Source organism: Triticum urartu, chromosome 6A (genome assembly GCF_056163025.1).
Source record: "Triticum urartu cultivar PI428250 chromosome 6A, HENAU_Tu73, whole genome shotgun sequence".
Taxonomy (NCBI): domain Eukaryota; kingdom Viridiplantae; phylum Streptophyta; class Magnoliopsida; order Poales; family Poaceae; genus Triticum; species Triticum urartu.
In genome coordinates, this window is record NC_141878.1 from 417,553,473 (window position 1) to 417,572,451 (window position 18,979).

The following is an 18,979-nucleotide window of genomic DNA, read 5'->3' on the forward strand; positions in this document are numbered from 1 at the left end:
TTCCGAGACAGAAAAACATAAATGCAGATCACCCCTGAAGATCAAGGACTGACTAGACATTGTAATTCATGGTAAAAGAGGACTAGTCATAGTCATACTCAATATAAAGTAATAACAATGCATACAAATGGCAGTGGTGCTCTCTAACTAGTGCTTTTTATAAGAGGATGATGACTTAGCAATAAAAGTAAATAGATAGGCCCTTCGCAGAGGGATGCAGGGATTTGCAGAGGTGCCAGAGCTCGAGTTTTGAAATAGAGATAAATAATATTTTGAGCGGTATGCTTTCATTGTCAACATAACAACTAAGAGATCTCGGTATCTTCCATGCTACATGCATTATAGGTGGTTCCCAAACAGAATGGTAAAGTTTATACTCCCCCACCACCAACAAGCACATTCCACGGCTGGTCCGAAACAACGGGTACCGTCCAATTACCAACAATCATGGGGAGTTTTGTTTGCAATTATTTTGATTTGATTTGAGCACGGGACTAGGCATCCCGATTACCAGACATTTTCTTGTGAATGATGAGCGGAGTCCACTCATCGTGAGAATAACCCACCTAGCATGGAAGATATTGACAACCCTAGTAGGTACATGAGTGATTCGAGCATACAAAACAGATTATCATTTGAAAGTTTAGAGTTTGGCACATGCAAATTTACTTGGAACGACATGTAAATACCGCATATGGGAAGGCACTGTTTGGGATATCGCTTATTGTTATCGTCTCGGTCGGCTGGAGATTAGTGATTAATCGGAGAACCGGATGATTAATCGATTTTATCCGTGTACTACTAATCGGTCAGTTTTTCATAAGTCATAGGTTTCAAGGACTGATAAAATAAAAATAGAAAAAATCTTCACTTAAACAGTATGCCTTTAAATAGCACAATACTACTGAACACTACATCAATATGTAACAGTACACACATGCCCTTTTTGCATGTTTCAAAACTCAAACAGTGCATATATAATATATATTACATAAGAGATGAGAGATAACACTTATAGTTGAAAATAGTACAGTACAGCAGTGCATATAATACATAGTAGTCTAGCTGCTTTGCAAGCAAATAAGGTGATAACAAGGTCCAGGAATGTTCAAACAAGGTTAAACAAGGTCATAAGAAGGTCCAGAAAACACAAATAACATAGTTCTTGCTACTTTGCTAGCACACAGCCAAACACCAATCAGCACATAGTCCTTTGCTCTCTGAATCTCTCACAACTCACAACCAAAAGTCCAAAATAATGTTCTAGGCTGCTAGCAAACACCAGACATTGCCATTGGCATAGGATTCAAGGTTGCATATGGTCTTCCTCACCATTGTCATCGGCCTCTTCTATCCCAACCACATCATCATCAGACTCAAACTCTATCTCATCCTCATTGATAGGCACAGTGTCAGATTCATCATCAGAAACGAACTCTTCCACTTCATGTAGTTCTCTCACCCTTAGACTTCTACGAGGCTCCATTGCACTGTCATCTTTGGTTGCCCCCATCTCATCATCAATGTAAGCATCTTCACATATCCAATCTTGGGTTGTGGAAGCATCTTCACCAAGGAGGACATCAGAAGATGATGAGTACTTCTTTCTCTTGTCTATCATTCTTCCATTGAATTGAACATAAACTAGATCATCCCTACGACGCACATCTCGTTTATTTCTCCTATTTGCATCAACCTACAAATTGCAAAGTGAAGCTTACTGATGACCCAGCAGTATAGGGGATCTATCGTAGTCCTTTTGATAAGTAAGAGTGTCGAACCCAACGAGGAGCAGAAGGAAATGATAAGCAGTTTTCAGTAAGGTATTCTCTGTAAGCACTGAAATTATCGGTAACGGATAGTTTTGTGATAAGGTAATTCGTAACGGGTAACAAGTAACAAATGTAAATAAGGTGCAGAAAGATGTCCCAATCCTTTTTGTAGCAAAGGACAAGCCTGGACAAACTCTTATATAAAGGAAAGCGCTCCCGAGGACACACGGGAATTATCATGAAGCAAGTTTTCATCACGCTCATATGATTCGCGTTCGGTACTTCGACAATTTTTTGATATGTGGGTGGACCGGTGCTTGGGTACTGCCCTTACTTGTACAAGCATCCCACTTATGATTAACCCCTCTTGCGAGCATCCGCAACTACAAAAGAAGTATTAAGGTAAACCTAACCATAGCATGAAACATATGGATCCAAATCAGCCCCTTACGAAGTAACACATAAACTAGGGTTTAACCTTCTGTCACTCTAGCAACCCATCATCTACTTATTCCCAATGCCTTCCCCTAGGCCCAAACAATGGTGAAGTGTCATGTAGTCAACGTTCACATGACACCACTAGAGGAGAGAGAACATACATCTCATCAAAATATCGAACGAATACCAAATTCACATGACTACTTATAGCAACACTTCTCCCATGTCCTCAGGAACAAACATAACTACTCACAAATCATATTCATGTTCATCATAAGAGGGGTACTAATATGCATAAAGGATCTGAACATATGATCTTCCACCATGTAAACCAACTAGCATCAACTACAAGGAGTAATCAACACTACTAGCAACCCACAGGTACCAATATGAGGTTTTGAGACAAAGATTGGATACAAGAGATGAACTAGGGTTTGAGATGAGATGGTGTTGGTGAAGATGTTGATGGAGATTGACCCCCTCCCGATGAGAGGATCGATGGTGATGACGATGGTGATGATTTCCCCCTCCCGGAGGGATGCTTCCCCGGCAGAACAGCTCCGCCGGAGCCCTAGATTGGTTCCGCCTCGTTGCGGTGGAGTTTCGTCCTGAGAGCTTACTTATGATTTTTTCCAGGGCAAAAGACTTCATATAGCCAAAGATGGGCACCGGAGGCCTGCTAGGGGGGCCACGAGACAGGGGGCGCGCCCAGGGGGTAGGGCGCGCCCGCACCCTCGTGGATGGTGGGTGGCCCCCCTTTGGTGCTTCCTTCGCTCAATATTCTTTATATATTCTAAAAATGACTCCCGTGGAGTTCAGGACTTTTGGAGTTGTGCAGAATAGGTCTCTAATATTTGCTCCTTTTCTAGCCCAGAATTCTAGTTGCCAACATTCTCCCTCTTCGTATAAACCTTGTAAAATAAGAGAGAATAGGCATAAGTATTGTGACATAATGTGTAATAATATCCCATAATGCAATAAATATCGATATAAAAGCATGATGCAAAATGGACGTATCAACTCCCCCAAGCTTTGACCTCGCTTGTCCTCAAGCGGAAGCCGATATCGAAAAACATGTCCACATGTTTAGAGATAGAGGTGTCGATAAAATAAAATATGGACATGAGGGCATCATGATCATTCTTATAACACCAACATAGATATATATTTTCATATGATTTCTTATGCTAAAGTAACAATTCATTCACAATTTCAAGTATGAATCAGAAACTTCATTGAAAACTAACAAACTATAACCTCAGTGATTGAAGCAATTGCAATTTATCATAACGTCGGAAAGAGTCAATATAAGAGCTTTTCAGCAAGTTCACATACATAACTATCATTTAGTCTATCACAATTTCTAACACTCACGCAATATTTATGGGTATGAAGTTTTAATCGGACACAGAGAAAGATAGGGGCTTATAGTTTTGCCTCCCAACCTTTTACCTCAAGGGTAATGTCAACAATAATAGTTCATGAAAACTCACATCCAATTATATAGGAAAAAGCAAACCTATGAAACTTCATTCGTGTGGTTGCAATCACGGGCGGTCATTCATATTAGGATCTGGTCCCTCCTCTTTCCTTCTTTGCATTTTCGTTTTATTAAGGCTTGGATGGTTATTTCCTCTTATAGTGGTTCTAGGACCACACTGCCCTGCGAGAGACAGTAGTACCAGGCACTAGGCTGGCAGCCTGGCACGATGGCATACGGGGGCCCATCATGCCTGAAACCCCAAGTTCGTTTCTCGCATGTGCTTTTTCCTACTGGCACCATCTCGCTTAGAAGGCCGTGTACGTGTCTGCTCATTTCGGACACAGGCGATGCTATGGGATCGGGAGTAAGTCGCTAATTCCAAAGAGAATATGTGAATGACGAAGTAATAGGGAAAGAAAACAAAGAAAGCGGCGTGGTAGCGATTTAAGTCAGCCTTCTACATGAATTAGCGGCTTGTCAGACAAGGACGAAGAGGATAGGCAGCAGCTTCCTTCAGGCGTGCGTCCATGTCGGACAACCACGCGGCGTGCGGACATTGGTGCGATTTCCACCTCACCCTGCACATGGGTCGCTCCACGCTCGACGTCCGGGTCGTCGCTACTAACCTCAGTGGCACGGACTTCGCTGTCGAGCTTCGTCTGAGAGACACCACCATGGCCACGAGAAAGACTCCATCGAGCTGTGCGTCGCCGGCGGCTTCGCTGGTGTCGCCGGCAGTGCCGAGCGAGGCGATGCACTCGTACAAGGAGTGATCGATGCTGTGGAAAGCTAGCACGTCCTTCACGTTAGGCTCCATGAACGGCGAATGAGCATATACGTGTGTCCATGGTGAGCCGCTCATGGTTTTCTCCAACACAATCATTAGCGCTGGCCATGCCACCTCAGTATGCTCGTGAGAGATGATGAAGAGTAGCTACCACATCGCGTAGATAGAGAGAAGAAAAGAGTAGAGGAGATACTGAATTACTGGGTTAGAGCCCGCAGAGCTACCAGCATCGCAGTAGCTGCTTCAACGGACCACGACAAGGATAGTGGCATCCGGCAAGGTCCATCTTGTCGGCAGCACGACTCCGTTGTAGGCGTTGAGCTTGGAGACCTTATGGGTGCGCGCGGTGAAGCCTGGGAAGTGGGAACACGTCCAACTCTGGATGGTCTCGACCACGGCTCTTCTCTGGACATGGTAATAGTACCACCGTCTTCATCGCTCCCAGCGCCTCCTGCGAGACTGCGACCGCGAGTCCTCGCATGCTCCCAACTTAGCTCAGGGCGACACCACAGCCTCGTCTAACTCGTCCGGTTGCTGCGACCACCCTGGGCGTGGACGCCAGCCTCTTCATGGACAGGCCGCCCAGGTGAGCTCGCTCGCCGAGTCCACTATCACCGTGGCCTCGCCGCCGCTGATGCCCACGGTGGCCACGTAGTTGAGCGTCCGGAGCCGGGCTTCGGAGGTGACGGGGACCTGCGCCAGCTTGGACGCTGCCGCCGCGTCCGACGACCTGATCAGCCTGTAGCTGCCGACGAGACCCTGGTGGCGTCGGAGGCCACGCCGTGGGCGTCCTCCACCCTGCTCTTGCCGCCTGAGCCGAAGCTGGCGTGGTGCTGCAGCTCCAGAACCGTGGCACCGCTCTCAACCCCTGACGATCAATGGCATCAGAATTCGTATCACATTATATGCCGGCTAATTAATGTTTCCAATGTACTATATGCATGCTACTGTATACCCGTTCTTTCCTTTTGGTTTTTTGTAATCAGCGTGTGCAATGGCAGCAAAGCCTTCTGCATATGACCTCACCCACGCAAGTCCTCGCCTCCAAAATCAAGAGATATGAACCGGATGGATGCCGGAGGCTCCTCAGCGATTAGCGACTCTCGGCCGTTGGATCTCTCCCTTGATGCGTTTTCGTCCGTTGGATCGATAGGTGGAGGAATCTGCGCCGTCGGATCGAAAAAACTGCTGCTGGTAAAGATCTCGTGCCACCGCGCGTAATTCTCATGCCCCGCCGAGGGCATTTTCGTAATTTCACTATGTTGTATAAAAGTGCAACACCCATAGGGTTTCTCCCCAATCGGCTTCGTCCCCTCTTCCTGTTCACTCGAGGGAGCCGCCGCCGCCCCCTCCCATTCCAAACTCCTCTCTTCCCCGCCTCCCCTCGCCCTGCCGGCCATCCTCCCCGTCCTCCGCCGCCACCGACCAGCCGCAACCGCCGCGCTACCATCCCCTCCCTGTTCCTCTCCCGTGGCAAGTCCTCCGAGAAGCAGCCCAAGGGCAGCCGCCTGCCGCTCGGTGGCCAGACGCCGAGAAGCGCCGCTGCTTTGGCTCCGCCGTCTCCTTCGCCCTGCCTGCCGGATCCACGCCGTCGTCCTCGCGTGCACATGGCAGGTGCTCCGCCTCTTACTCTCGTTCGGCCAGATCCACGGTGCACGGCCTCTCGCGCTCGCTCGCGACCCTGAGCCGTGGCAACGGTTTCAGGCTGGGCATCGGCTTCGTCGCCGGCGCGGCTCCGGTGGATTCAGGCGGCTCCTCTCTCGCCCCCACGCGCGGCTCCGCTTCCCGCTGGCCATGAGGTGCAGCCTTGCATCGTCCTCTTCTCCTTTTCCTTCTCAGGCAAATTTTGTTTTGGTTCACTGCTCAATTTCTTTGGTTAATCTTCGTGCACTGACCACTTGGTGTTGTTGATGGCGCAGATTGTGGCGAGGTTGAGCGTATGGAGCAGAGGGACCAGGGCCGGCCGATGGCTTGTTTCCTCTATACGTACTTGATGGTTAGCCCATGTAGCAGATCGACTGATTCTGAGAAAGGAAAAAAATGGTAACAGATCGACTAATTCTTGGCTTGCTGCATGCGCGTGATCTTCTCTGGTTTCTCTTCCCCAATTGGCAACGAACCAGCCATGCCAAGGTCAACGGCGCCTTGTCCACACCGTCTAATTGCGATTTCCGGCTGTTGGGTGTGATTAGTGCAGGAAGGTAATGGGATTTTCTCGATTCCATGAACCTCCTCGTGAACTCAAATCCCATCTGTTTGTAGTCTTGTTAGATGTTTCGCTTCGTGAAGTTAATCCTCATTACGTATCTCTTTCTTACACTTCAGTTTCTTGTATTGATTGGGCCGGATTAGGAAAGGGAAACTAAATTTTCTGCTCATGACTTGTAAGCTGCAGCAAAAGCTTGCAATTTCTAATTTCCTAGCCAACCAGGAGCATTTGTTTCATGCCTTTCCTAAACTTTTTTTATTTAACTAGCTGTGTTCTTAATTTTTATCATCTTGTATCATATATTTGTGTGCTAATTATCAAGATTGCTATTAATTTGGCAATATTGTATTTGGAAAGTATTCATCTGACTATGAGAAGAAAAAAACATGCATATGAGTTGATTGAGCCTGAGAGAGGAGTTGTTGACATTTATTCAGAGCACATACAAGTAGTATTTCTACTGCTTAGGAATTTTATGGAATTAGTTTTAGTATTTATTGAAGAGCAATTTAGTGAAGGATTATAGGATGTTAAAATTTCACCTAATGAAAAAAAATATAAGTTTCAGACTGACAAGATGATAAGGCAACATAAATTTTAGTGTGATTTATTGGAAGAACTTTGAGTGGTTGGATGATTCAATTTGGTTAGTTGGTTATGCAGTTTATAAGTCACCCATGGGTGTGTTTATTGCAAAACTTGCACAATCATTCTATGGCGCCAACCACCAATACCATGCTCCTCCAGAGTTAAGCCACTTCGTGATGCGTAATTATTATTTTTGATGTTGCTGATACCCTTTCCCGTGGACACCTCTGCCAGATCCGTTGCTGCTACAGAACCCAACTCCTGAGCACGTCGGAGTTGAGCAAGAAGACAGGAGGAGGTGTCGAGGAGGAAGAGGCCCCTCTTCCTTTTTGGTCCACGCCGCTACGAAAGTGATATTAGGGTATTGAAACTTGCTTTATGGAGTAGTACCATCACGATACCTTGCCTTTTTCCTATTCTGTTCGAGTACTTAGTACTTACCCTGTTTCTTTGACAAAGGCATTTGATAGATATGATTAGGCACATATTGAGTGTGCCATTTCAGAAATATTGAGCATACAGTTTCTGTTCCAACTTAAGCATACAATCTGCTCTTTCTTCTTAAGATATAGAGGAGGGCAATGATATATTGTCTGTTTGATATTTGCATGTAGTTATTATTTCATAAAAGGCCTAAGTTTGACCTTCTGTTATATCAGGAAATCTTGGTTCTAAATTTCATTCCAGAGATTTGCTTAATATTTCATTTAGATTGGTTGTTTTAGGAAATGAAAAAAAATGCATTCTATGTTTGTTCGTTCTATCTTTCCCTGTTTTTGTCATCTTCAGTATTTAATGTTTGTTCATACGTGTATTTTTATCTCCACAACCTTCCACTGGCCTGACTAGGGTGTGCCAAGGTGCACATTTAGTTATCAGAAGATGGTTCTGTTTTTATTGGGGCTGCATTTGTAATGGTTCATTATTTCTAAAGGGGTACACTGTTTGTGGGTATTGCACTGAGCTGGAAGAGGATGCTGGCCAGCGCCCCACCTCTCTTTCGACATAATAAACTGATGTAAAAACTTATCTTGGGAACATTCATAAATATGGCCATTCAAATTCCTCAGAGCGACTTTGTTCTAACCATACATAGCAGAACTTAGTTGCCTTCCCAGACTTCTGCAGAAATTTAAGTGCAATGTATCATCAAGGATCATTGAATCTAGTTATTTGATTTCTTTGTATAACAAGAGCTTGAGTTGTCGCCCTATCTGTTGTGGCGGTATCATGGTTTGCTTGACTCAATTTTGACAAGCAGTTCAAAATTAAGTATGGTCGCTTGAAGCATTATTTGTGATACTAACTGCAATCAAGTTTCACATTTTGTTCTACTCAACTCGGCCTTTTCCAGATATCTTAGCTTTGGCTTTATGTGGGCACACTACTGTTACTCTTTTTATATGGCAATACAAAGGAGATTGAAGTATTCGTAACACATGTGTTTTCTGTCGTGCAGTGAACTTGTTATACTCTTTCTGGTTCAATGGAACTTACCTACGCACATTAGGTATGCCTTTTTTGGTACCTTCATCTCAACTTCATTGTTTCTATCTATGTGCTCTTTTCACATTTTCTTACAGATTATATGAAGAAATCGTTCATTGCTAATTAATACTATATGCGATGATGTTTTGAAATTTACCTATACCAAATGTGGTGTTTTGGACAATGTGATATAATTCATAGTTCTTACTCTGGGCTCAGTGAAACATGTTGTTATTTTAATAAATTGAACTTTCTTCACTTCAAGGCAAACAACATATGTTGCATTTCTACCAAAGTGTAATTCTTTGTTTTACTTGCAGATTGTTGCAGCTGTTGTTTTTAGATGTGACATGATTCTACTTCTTGGTACTGTAGGGGTTTTACTTTAGCTGGTGAGTGTTTGTGAGCGAGATGGCTGTCGCTTCCGCATGGATCCACCTCCTAGCCGTTGACCACTTCATTGGAAGGTTAGCAAGGCATTATTTGTTCAGGTGTATGCGGTTGTGAGCTAGATGTTCATGTTTGTGGTTTGTTTGGCTTGTGATGTAGGCACGTGTAACCTTGATGGGCAAATATGGTGAAGACTTGAAGTTGATATACTAATGTGGTATATGAAGCTATGATCAAGGGCGTCACACAGGTTTGGAATCTTCATTCACATCTGCACCTCACTTGTTACCTGTGTTCTTGCTTCAGTCTTTTTTTGTAATCATATTCCTATATACTGGGCATCATTCTGTATTGCCAGTGCTTTCTATTAATCACCATTTTAAGAATCATTCCTATATACTGGTTCTTGCTTCAGTCTGAGATTGAAGTTTCTTGATTTTATCCTATTAGATTCCAAACCTGACTTTGGGCGATTGCTTGAGGGAGTTTCCACTTCTCTTTTTGTGTGTGATTCTTGCTATAATGGCCGAATTGGTCCTGTTGTGTGCATACTGCTGAAGCACCTATTGACTTTAAATCATCTGAAGAATGGGACAGAAGTGATGATAATAAGATAATAGTATTTCTTAAGCCTATATTTAGTTTTCCCTTCCTTTTACACTAAAATGTGTACTAACATTTCTTGAGAACAGAACTAGGGCAGTGCACATATATGATTTATTTATTCTTCTTTCATATTGGAGAGTGGTAGTACCTTGCTGATTACACTAATTTTGTCCTATTAGAGGGTTCTGTATATTCTCTAGCTACTTAATGATTTCTTTCTTGGCTGTGATTTATTTGGTATTTGAGGTGCTAACAAATAGGAGTTGTGACAGAAAAATGTCGTTTTATTTGCTCTCATGTGACAAGCATGCCCAGAGTCTTGCGAGTTATACCCGTGTTGAGATATGCTATGGTTTATTATGTCTTTATTTCATGTTTATTTCAGGCTTGTTTTGTGGCCTCAAATCCAATGTATCCTTGATTCTGTAATTATTGAATAAATGTCTGCATTCTGCGTTCAGTTCTGTAACATAGAAGTGTTGGCGTGCTTCTTTTCATCTCCAGCCAACTGGTCCATCATTTCTCTGGTTTAATAAAAAGGAAAATATTGTTCTTTTTGTAGCTCAGTGGCACTTATTGCCTTATGAAGGCTGATTCTTAAATTGCCTAATTAACAAGCAACACTTAAATGTAGATGGTTATCCTTTGCCACTCTTTAGTAATATATCGGATTTTCCCATATCCTGTTCATGACAAAGATGTGTATGTGTGTGGACATGTGTGTGTGTGTCTGTGTGTGTGTGCGTGCACGCGCGTGTGTGCGTGTGCTATTGTATTAGGATTTAAAGTTTGGGTCTCCTCTGATTTAGTTACTTCCTCCTCCTATTCTAATGCTGATGCTTTGCTTTTGTGATTGCAGATCGGCTTGCAATGTTGAGCAGATCACCATGTTAAAAGATGAGCATTTAGAGAAGTGTGTGCTCGCCAAGGATCCAATGGGTTTCTGAAGAGTTGGCTGCACATCGTTGGTGTCTGATGCACTATCAGGTATACATGAGGTCCGCTCTTGGTTTTACCTTGGTCTTGTAGTTAGCAAATCAATTTTTTTTGGAATGTTCGACTTTAATTACATTTAGATAGTCTTTCACCCATCCATATCTTTGAGATTTGAGACCAGGGTGCACGCCACAAATATGTCAACCATGATGTCAGGAGCCCCTTAATTTCCTCTTCCTTTTGGGTGTGAGCATCGTTGATTGCTAATAGCAAAGAAATTAAAAAAGAAGAAGAATATAAAAGTAACTTCATTTTTTACATGGCTTGATTTAAATTTTTGTGTACATGTTCTTTGATGAGATAGTCTCCTATGTCTGTCAGGTCCAGTACTAGATTTTTTTTGACTCAGAACCAACAACCCCAATTTAAATGAAATATAGATACACACAATATTTGTAAGCTACTACGGGAATTTAGAGGTGGTCATAGATATCTTGGTCAACCCAAATAGATAAAGAACACACATGAATCCAGGCTTGTGCTCTGTTTTGTATTTCTCATGTACGAGCAGAGTCTGTGTGTATATGTTGTAAGCTAGAACAATTTATACACACCAGAACCTATCTGTGTATGAGCAGAGTCAGTGTGTATATGTTGTAAGCTAGAACGGGTTGTATCCACCAAAACCTCTATATGTGTGCCTGTACTCCTGTCATGCATGGATTTTTTATCAGACAAGATTATTTTTTTCAAATGTATAATCCTATTTTTCTCAGATATATATTTCTTCTTGTTCATTCTTTTCGGCTTAAAGCACGGATAATCAGAATATACCTGTAGTGTTTGTACTATATGCATACACTTTAGCTCAAAATAATAATGCACTTCCTATTACTTGCTCTGTTTTGTTAAAATGTACGTACATCAGTTGGTTAATTGGCCAGGAAATTTTGCTCTGGTGATTGCAAAATTATAGTGGCTAGCTGGGACACCTAATTCCGCCTTTGCAATTATAAGCTATTAAGCTGGTGTATTTTCTGTTAGAACTACCGGATATTCATGTAACTTGGTTTCTTTTGTGGTACATGTACCTTAGTTTAAATATTGATTAACTGATACACACTACTTATGGTGGTCTTCTAATCAAATCACAGCTACAGAGATTTCCTTGGCGAAGATCTCGGGACACTCGGGTAATTTATTATTTTCCATATGATCACGATGTAGAGGCTAGGAGAACTATCTCCTTTTCATTATATGCATAAGTAGTGCAGATTATTCTGTAGGGAATTATTTCCTGTTTTATCGCATGTTGCTACTCTGTGTTAGGTGATCATTATAGCCATATAATGCCACTAGATGTAGTGCCAGATATCTCCTTTATTGCTTCAGTTTTAATTAATTAGGAAACTGGAGCAGGGTATTAAGTTGGATCCCCCCTCGTTTCTTTGAGACCTTCTGATCATGTGCTTATTTTAGTGGCTCTGTCCTTGGATGGTCATTTCTGATGAGTGATAACCAGGGCAGTTTCACTTCCAGAAACAAGAGAAGAGGGTCTCACCGAGCCTCCTCAGAGCTCAGCGACTTTCGGCCGTCGGATGCGTTCGCTTGATGGAGTTTGGGTCGTCGGATCAAGCCATCGGACGTACTCTGCCGTCGGATCTGGAGTAGCACTATAGGAATGAATAGTTACTGCCTCCTCGCGCTGTCGCTTACTCTGTCTGTTCGACCGGGACTAGCTGACGTGTGGGGCCCCTCGTGGGTGGGCTGCGTTTGTCAGTGACCGTGGCCGCGGGTGTGGCATGTTCGTCCCGTCGCGCGCACCGACGGGTAAATATCCCGCGCCACTGCACGTAATATCTTGCCCCCACCGAGGGTATTTCGGTCTTTTCGCGTCCAGGCCTCGTGCGTGCTGGGCGGTGGTTGGCCCGTGCGGCTATGGAGTGGGGGAGGGCAGCGGCTTGCCTCTTCGTGCTCCCATTCGCCCCCTTCTCTCTGGGTCTCCTCTCCTCTCGCCGCCGATGCTCGTGTCAGAGGCTATTCTTGCTAGGGCGATGATGATTAACTGTGGCTGAAATAAGTGTGCCTTTGAGCAATCGAGGCACCTGTTGGTATCAAGTTGGATCCTCCCTCTCGTCCCTAAAATCATTTTTGGTCATCTGATACTTATGGTTCTGTCCTTGGATGGTCATTCTTGTTGAGTGATAACCAGGGCAGCTCCACTATGTAAACAGATTGATCTGGTGGTAAGAGATGACGAGGGTAGGTTATATGATCGAGGAAAGGCGAATCTGAGCCCACTATGCAATTAACCCTAAACCCTTTTTCATTTGTATTTAAAGGTGTTGCTTATTTATGCTCCAGTGTTTATAGCCGTTTTAAGTAAAGTTTTCTTCTCTCTCATACCTTTATTGCATATAAGTTGTTCTTGATCCTTTATTGTTTCTTGTTGGTCTTTGATTTAATCTGGTTAAGAGTAAGTTGCACTTTGTTATACTAGAAAGACTCACTCCCAACAAGTTATCGGTTGAATGACTTGTTTTAATTCGCTGTGATACTATTACTTCTATTTTTTTGCAAGTTACCAGTTGTAGCTATTTGTTCATGCTACAGAAAATAATACTATAGGATTTTTTAAGATTTTTCTTGAGATAATGCTGGATTGTTCATGTAAAGAGTGACCGAGGTAGCATGTCCCATTTTGTATCCATAAACATTTTTTTGACTGCTGTGATTAGGTTGCTGGGTTAATCCGAGCCATTGAGCAGACATTTCCTTTCGTTTTCTTTAGTTTGTTCTGAAGCTTTCCCCAATTCTGTAAGTCACCAGTGCATTTGTTTGGATCCTGCAGTTTGAACACTCTTCCAACTATAGAGTTTAAAATATGTTACCTACATAAAGAGGAGTTAAATAAGGATGAACTTACACAGCTTATCCTTATTTTAGCCATAAGAGTATTTTGTCTATAGAGCTGATACCCTGAAACTCTGTTTTTATTACTGTATTATATTATGAAGGTTCAAGTATTTGGGTTCTAGCTCCTGCTTGGATATGGTAGATGCTTATTCATTTTCCTATTAGTCTAGCAGGATTACATCATTGATGTCACTTCCCAACCAATATTAAGCTGGCAGTTGTTTATTTTCTCTTTTGCCTAACACATCAAAATCTAGAGCAACACTTTTTGTTGATTGATATTTCCAACAGATACTGATTACTTCTCTTTATTTTATTGTATTGTTAGCCAATTAAAAAGGTTTTGTTGTAGGTGTATTTTTTTGTATGGTATGTATTATGCGAGTTATTTCTAATGCATCTTGATATTATCTTAGAATCATCTGACTAGAGTCTTGGTCCTTCGAGCTTAGTTAAGTAAAGCATCTTTTATATCAGATATCAAATTATCTATACTTGTACTAAGATATTATGTATCTAACCAGATTTTCATTTCTTTAATGGAGTTTTTAGCACTCAGATTTATTTGAAATAGCTGCTCCTATATTTTTGTCAGTGCTTACTGTACTTAGTTTAAATGTTTCTTCTTGGTAGGATCAGTTCTAAATAGTGGATGTAAGCATGCCTTTTCAAGCTTAAGCATTTGATTTTTGGCGATATGGTGTTCTCTCCTTACAGATGACCTTTTGCTTTCTTATTTTTAAAAATAGACAAGTTGGATGCAATTGCCGCCACTCATGTTGCTACAGGAGTGCGCGCAGGGGGGAGTGGCGGGTCAAGGTGCGCTCATCGGCGCCGCTGCTGACCGGCAGATCCAGGCGCACCCTCGGTGCACGCAGGGGGGTGATCTACGACGACCTCCTGGGCACGACACCGCTAGAGACGGTGAGAAACACGCACTCCGTCCACCATTGGTCACCGGCAGTAGCAGGACGAACCGTCGCCGTAGCCGCCAGGCTGAACCATAAGACGCCTCAACAGCGACTGACGAAGTCGTCGAGGTGAGGCGAGAACCCCCTTCCGACGCCTTGCATCGTCCTCTTCTCCTTTTCGTTTTGAGACATCCTCCACCTAATCCCCTCCCCTCTTAGGCGACGGCCTGGAGGTGAACTCCAGCGACAGCGTGAACTTGGCCGGCGACCGCAAGGACCCATCCACGGGGTCCCTTCCTCTCTGAAAACGGCCTAATTGCTGATATCTTGCCTCCCCTCTCCTTCTCCCTCCTAATTTTCAAACAATTTCGGTATGGTATTACTGTTAGGTAACCCTACAAACTTTGTTGGAACCTAAAAAATAGGTACTCCTGATTAGAGTGGTTCTGCCTGAAACAACTTCCAATGAATTGTTGAATTAGCCAATGTCATAATTAGTAAATCTGTGCCGTTATATTCTGTAATGAGATCACATTATGCCCATGTTTAGATGACACTGACCCAAGTTTACTTTCTGATTCCCTTAATTTCTCTACCTAATTCTTGTGGCGGCATGCTTTCATCAGTTTCAATGCGATGAAGATGACAGATCCAACATGGTATCCTTTACGGATGAACAGGAGTTAAGAGGCATGTGTGTAAGTGTTGCATATACTGTTCGAAGATCTTCCGTGTCATTCCAATATGTACCATGCCATGCTACAGAACGATCAAACATATATTCTGTATTGGTTTATTCCTTCGGTGATTAATTTCAGGCCACACAAAGAAGGCCCACTGGTTTTTTGGACAGGATAAGTGCACTTCAGGCCACTCAGGGTCGGGCTTTCAGCAGAGACACCAGAGGAGATACCTTTGTGCGAGACTGCTCTCGGTTGAAAATATCCAAAGGTTGGTGCCTCAAGCTAAACTTATGACCTGTGATTCTTTCCCTTTGATCCATTTGCTCCATGCAACCCCTTCTCTGGACAAGCGATAGTTATAGTCGTCATGGACTCCGATGAGATTCTCGACGAAGCGATACCCGAGTGGTTGGAATTGGCAATCATATGCTTCCAGCGGTATCACTCGCCATGATGAGCTCCACCATTGGTTCTAACTTTGTGTACTTATCAAGACTGCCATCTAACTGTCACCAGCCTTTGTATAAACGCCTTGCTTTTAGTATTTTGTGATGTTCGGCTGTCCTGTAATGTGCTACTTAGTTTTCGGTCCCTTGCTATGTAACCAACTTACACTAATTATTAATAATGGTAATTCAACTTGTGGGATGCATTCATTTCTATATAAATGACTTGCTGTAATCCTGATCTATCAAGAATTTTGATGGTTTTTATTGAACCATATCTTACTTTGTACTGCACTTATATGATTTGTATTGGTTTACATACTCCCCTGATAAATACCAGGCGCTGGATTATTGGATCACTACTTTAGACATATTTTTGTAATGACAAAATGTGTCATGTTTGTCATACTTTTGGTATATATGTTGTCTTGCCGTTTGGCAATGCCCTGAATTTTATGTAAATTTACTGTATTGGTCTAATCCATTCTGAGCAATTGCTTTAGTTCCCTATGTTAACAAACGCACTGAAATTGATTTTGTCTTAGTCTCATGCCGATGTTTATCATCATTGTGTCTTGCTCCTATCACAACTGAACGTTTCTTCTTCACTATTTTGTTATGTTGTATGAATGCATATACTAAAACTGAATTCATATTAACTTAGCATTACCTGCCTAACCAAATGTTGGGACTGGCACCCTGGCGCCAAGGCGCGATCCCGATCTAGTATCTTTGATGAGAAGGAGTGTGTGCGAATTTACAGCGAGATTGTCTTGTCGATCCGGGCGACGAGAGCATCCAAAGGAACAACAGTAGCACTTTTGTCATTTATTTGACAAAACGGTAGGGGTATCTGCTAAATGTTCAGCGAGGACCGGACAGGGCACACTTGGCCGCCTCTGATTAACTCTGCACTAAATTTGCACATTATGTGTAAGTTTTAGGATTAAAAAGTTCACTTTTTAAGTTATAAGACTAAACCATCACATTTAGGCCAAGTTTTAAGACCTCAGATGCTTTTATCTCATTTTTTTCAAGGATGCGCAAATTACGTACCTTAGCTTTATAGAAGGAGAAAAATAAGACATACAACAACGTCTACCACTCGTTGCGAACAACGAAGGCGACCAACTCCACACCCGGCTCGAACAAGGACAACCCAACACAACAACACAGCTACGACACAAAAGACCTACCCAACACCGAGCCCCTCGCCGCGTCTCGGCCGACATGAAGAACTTCGAAGAACAGCAACTCTAGCTTCCTTGGATTAGCCAGCGACGACCGTACATGGCGCCGAAGGAGAAAGATCCGGGCAGCAGAGAACACCGGAGGAGCACATCAAGGGACCTCGAGTCTCCCAGCACAATGCTCCCAACAGAGTAACAACCTCAAAAACGTTGCCATCATGCCGATCCTAGGAATCAAGGCTTTCGCCCCGGAGACAGCTGCCGATACAAGGTCACGAGGAAGATGGTGTTGCACTCGGCGAAGCCTCCAGGAAGGTGAATGGCACCCGCAGGTGCCATCAACGCAGGTCCGGCCACAACCTAACAGGATTTTCATCCGTAGCGCTACACACCTCCACGTCTCCAAGATCCCGACCAATCCCGATCAGATGCCTCGCACCGCCGTCCCCGCAACCACTTGCCATCGAAGGCCCCCTCACTGCAGAGGGAACACGCCTAAAGCCATCACCTTCAACATCGACTAGGAGCCGCAGAAACCACCGAGCGGTGCAAGGCCAGTTCCGCCATGGTGGCCTTCACCCGTGGCACACTAGTAGAAAAAGGGTCAATCGTGAAGCACATTAGTGCCGGTTTGTATTTGAGCCGGCACTAATGTATACATTAGTGCCGGTTCCAACGGCTAGCCGGGCCGCTTTCATTAGTACCGGTTCGTGGCGAACCTTTAGCACCAGTTCGTGCCACGAACCGGTACTAATGAGAGTGGTGGCAGGATGTTGTCAGACAGGCGCCCCTCCATCCCCTTTAGTACCGGTTCTTGGCACGAACCGGTACTAAAGGTCGTCCTACATAAACCCTTCGTCCACCCGAGCTCGCTCTGTTCTTCCCCGTTCCCCTCTCCTCTCTGTTCTTCCCCTCTTCCTCTCGAGCTCATCACACATTTTGCCCAAAATTTGTCAAGATTTGAAGGCCCTCATCCATTCAAATGATCACAAAGGTTAGCAACTTTGTCCTTCATCTCTCATTGCTAGATTAGCTCTTGCATTGGTTTATATAGTGATTAATTTGTGAGTTTAGTAATTTGGGAGGATATATATATATATGTGCTAGTATTTGATTTATATGCAATTTGAGGTCAAAAATAACACTTAGTTTGCATATGTAGGTGTGGTTTACTTAGTGCCTTCTAAATCTTCATCGTAGCCACCGTCGATCGCCCGCACCGTCCCGTCGCCGGCACCACCTTGTGGTGAGCCTCTTGTTCATGAAATTTTATATAAAAATTGATGTTTGTGATTTGGATATATAGTTACTCGTATAATTATCTTACCCGTACGTTGTTTGTTATACATATAGTGCCATGGTTTTGATATCCGTCCCCGTCGGCCCTAGTCCTTGTTATGATTCGGATGTGGTATGTATATTCTCTTTTAAAACTAGTTGCATTTCGTGTTTATGACAAATTATGCCCATCAAGTTGACATAGAAATTTTTTCTAGGAGGTATCTGAACCTGAAATTCCAACCGACCCTATTGCCGAGAGGTTAAATTTAGTTGAAAGAGAAAACGAGTACTTGAAAGAAAAATTGAAAAGAATTGAGGGGGAGAAGATGGAATTGGAGTTGCATGTTGCCGATGTCGTCGATGATCACAAGATCAAGATGGAGAAAATGCGCTTGAAGATTAGAAAGATTAGAAAATATGCCATCGATAGTGAGGCTTGGTATCATTATGCTGTTGGATCCATTGTTACCTTAGTTGCGATCTTGATCGTATTTGTTGTTGCATTTAAATGCTTTAGCTAGAGAGTTATTTGTTTGTTGCATTTAAGTGTTGTATGAACTTTATGTATGAACTTGTATTAATTTGGTCTATTCGGTGTTGTGTAATGAAGATGAGCCGGCAATGGATGTACGATGACCGATGCTCTCCCCAGTTCGTTGAGGGCGTGCGTACTTTTCTGCTTGCGGCTGAGGCAAACAAGCGGGCGGATGGTTTTATGCCTTGTCCATGTGCTCGCTGTAAGAATGGTCACAATTACTCTACGTCAAGAACCATTCACGTCCACCTGTTTAAGACCGGTTTCATGCCCCATTATAATGTTTGGACCAAGCACGGAGAAAGAGGGGTTATGATGGA

The 18,979-nt window shown here is 43.4% G+C and overlaps 1 protein-coding gene and 1 long non-coding RNA gene across 8 annotated transcripts in view; one reads left to right on the forward strand and one right to left on the reverse strand.

Moving 5' to 3' along the window:
* Positions 1–1,306: 1,306 nt before the first annotated feature.
* Positions 1,307–18,979, reverse strand: part of LOC147965481 (uncharacterized) — a 149,155-nt gene continuing 131,482 nt past the window's right edge. Inside the window, exon 7 of the mRNA XM_087530476.1 lies at positions 1,307–1,696. Within this exon, the coding sequence (XP_087386602.1) occupies positions 1,307–1,696 (390 nt within the window). The remainder of the gene's footprint in view (positions 1,697–18,979) is intronic.
* Positions 5,767–15,875, forward strand: LOC125515238 (uncharacterized). 7 transcript variants are annotated; one of them, XR_015608365.1, is made up of 9 exons: positions 5,770–6,279; positions 6,400–6,681; positions 7,512–7,638; positions 8,737–8,787; positions 9,141–9,232; positions 9,315–9,405; positions 10,621–10,748; positions 11,852–11,890; positions 12,177–15,336. It is a non-coding gene; the product is annotated as an uncharacterized LOC125515238 (long non-coding RNA). The 7 variants fall into 7 exon arrangements; XR_015608367.1 differs by having other exon boundaries at positions 14,363–15,336; XR_015608364.1 differs by having other exon boundaries at positions 5,767–6,279; positions 10,621–11,890.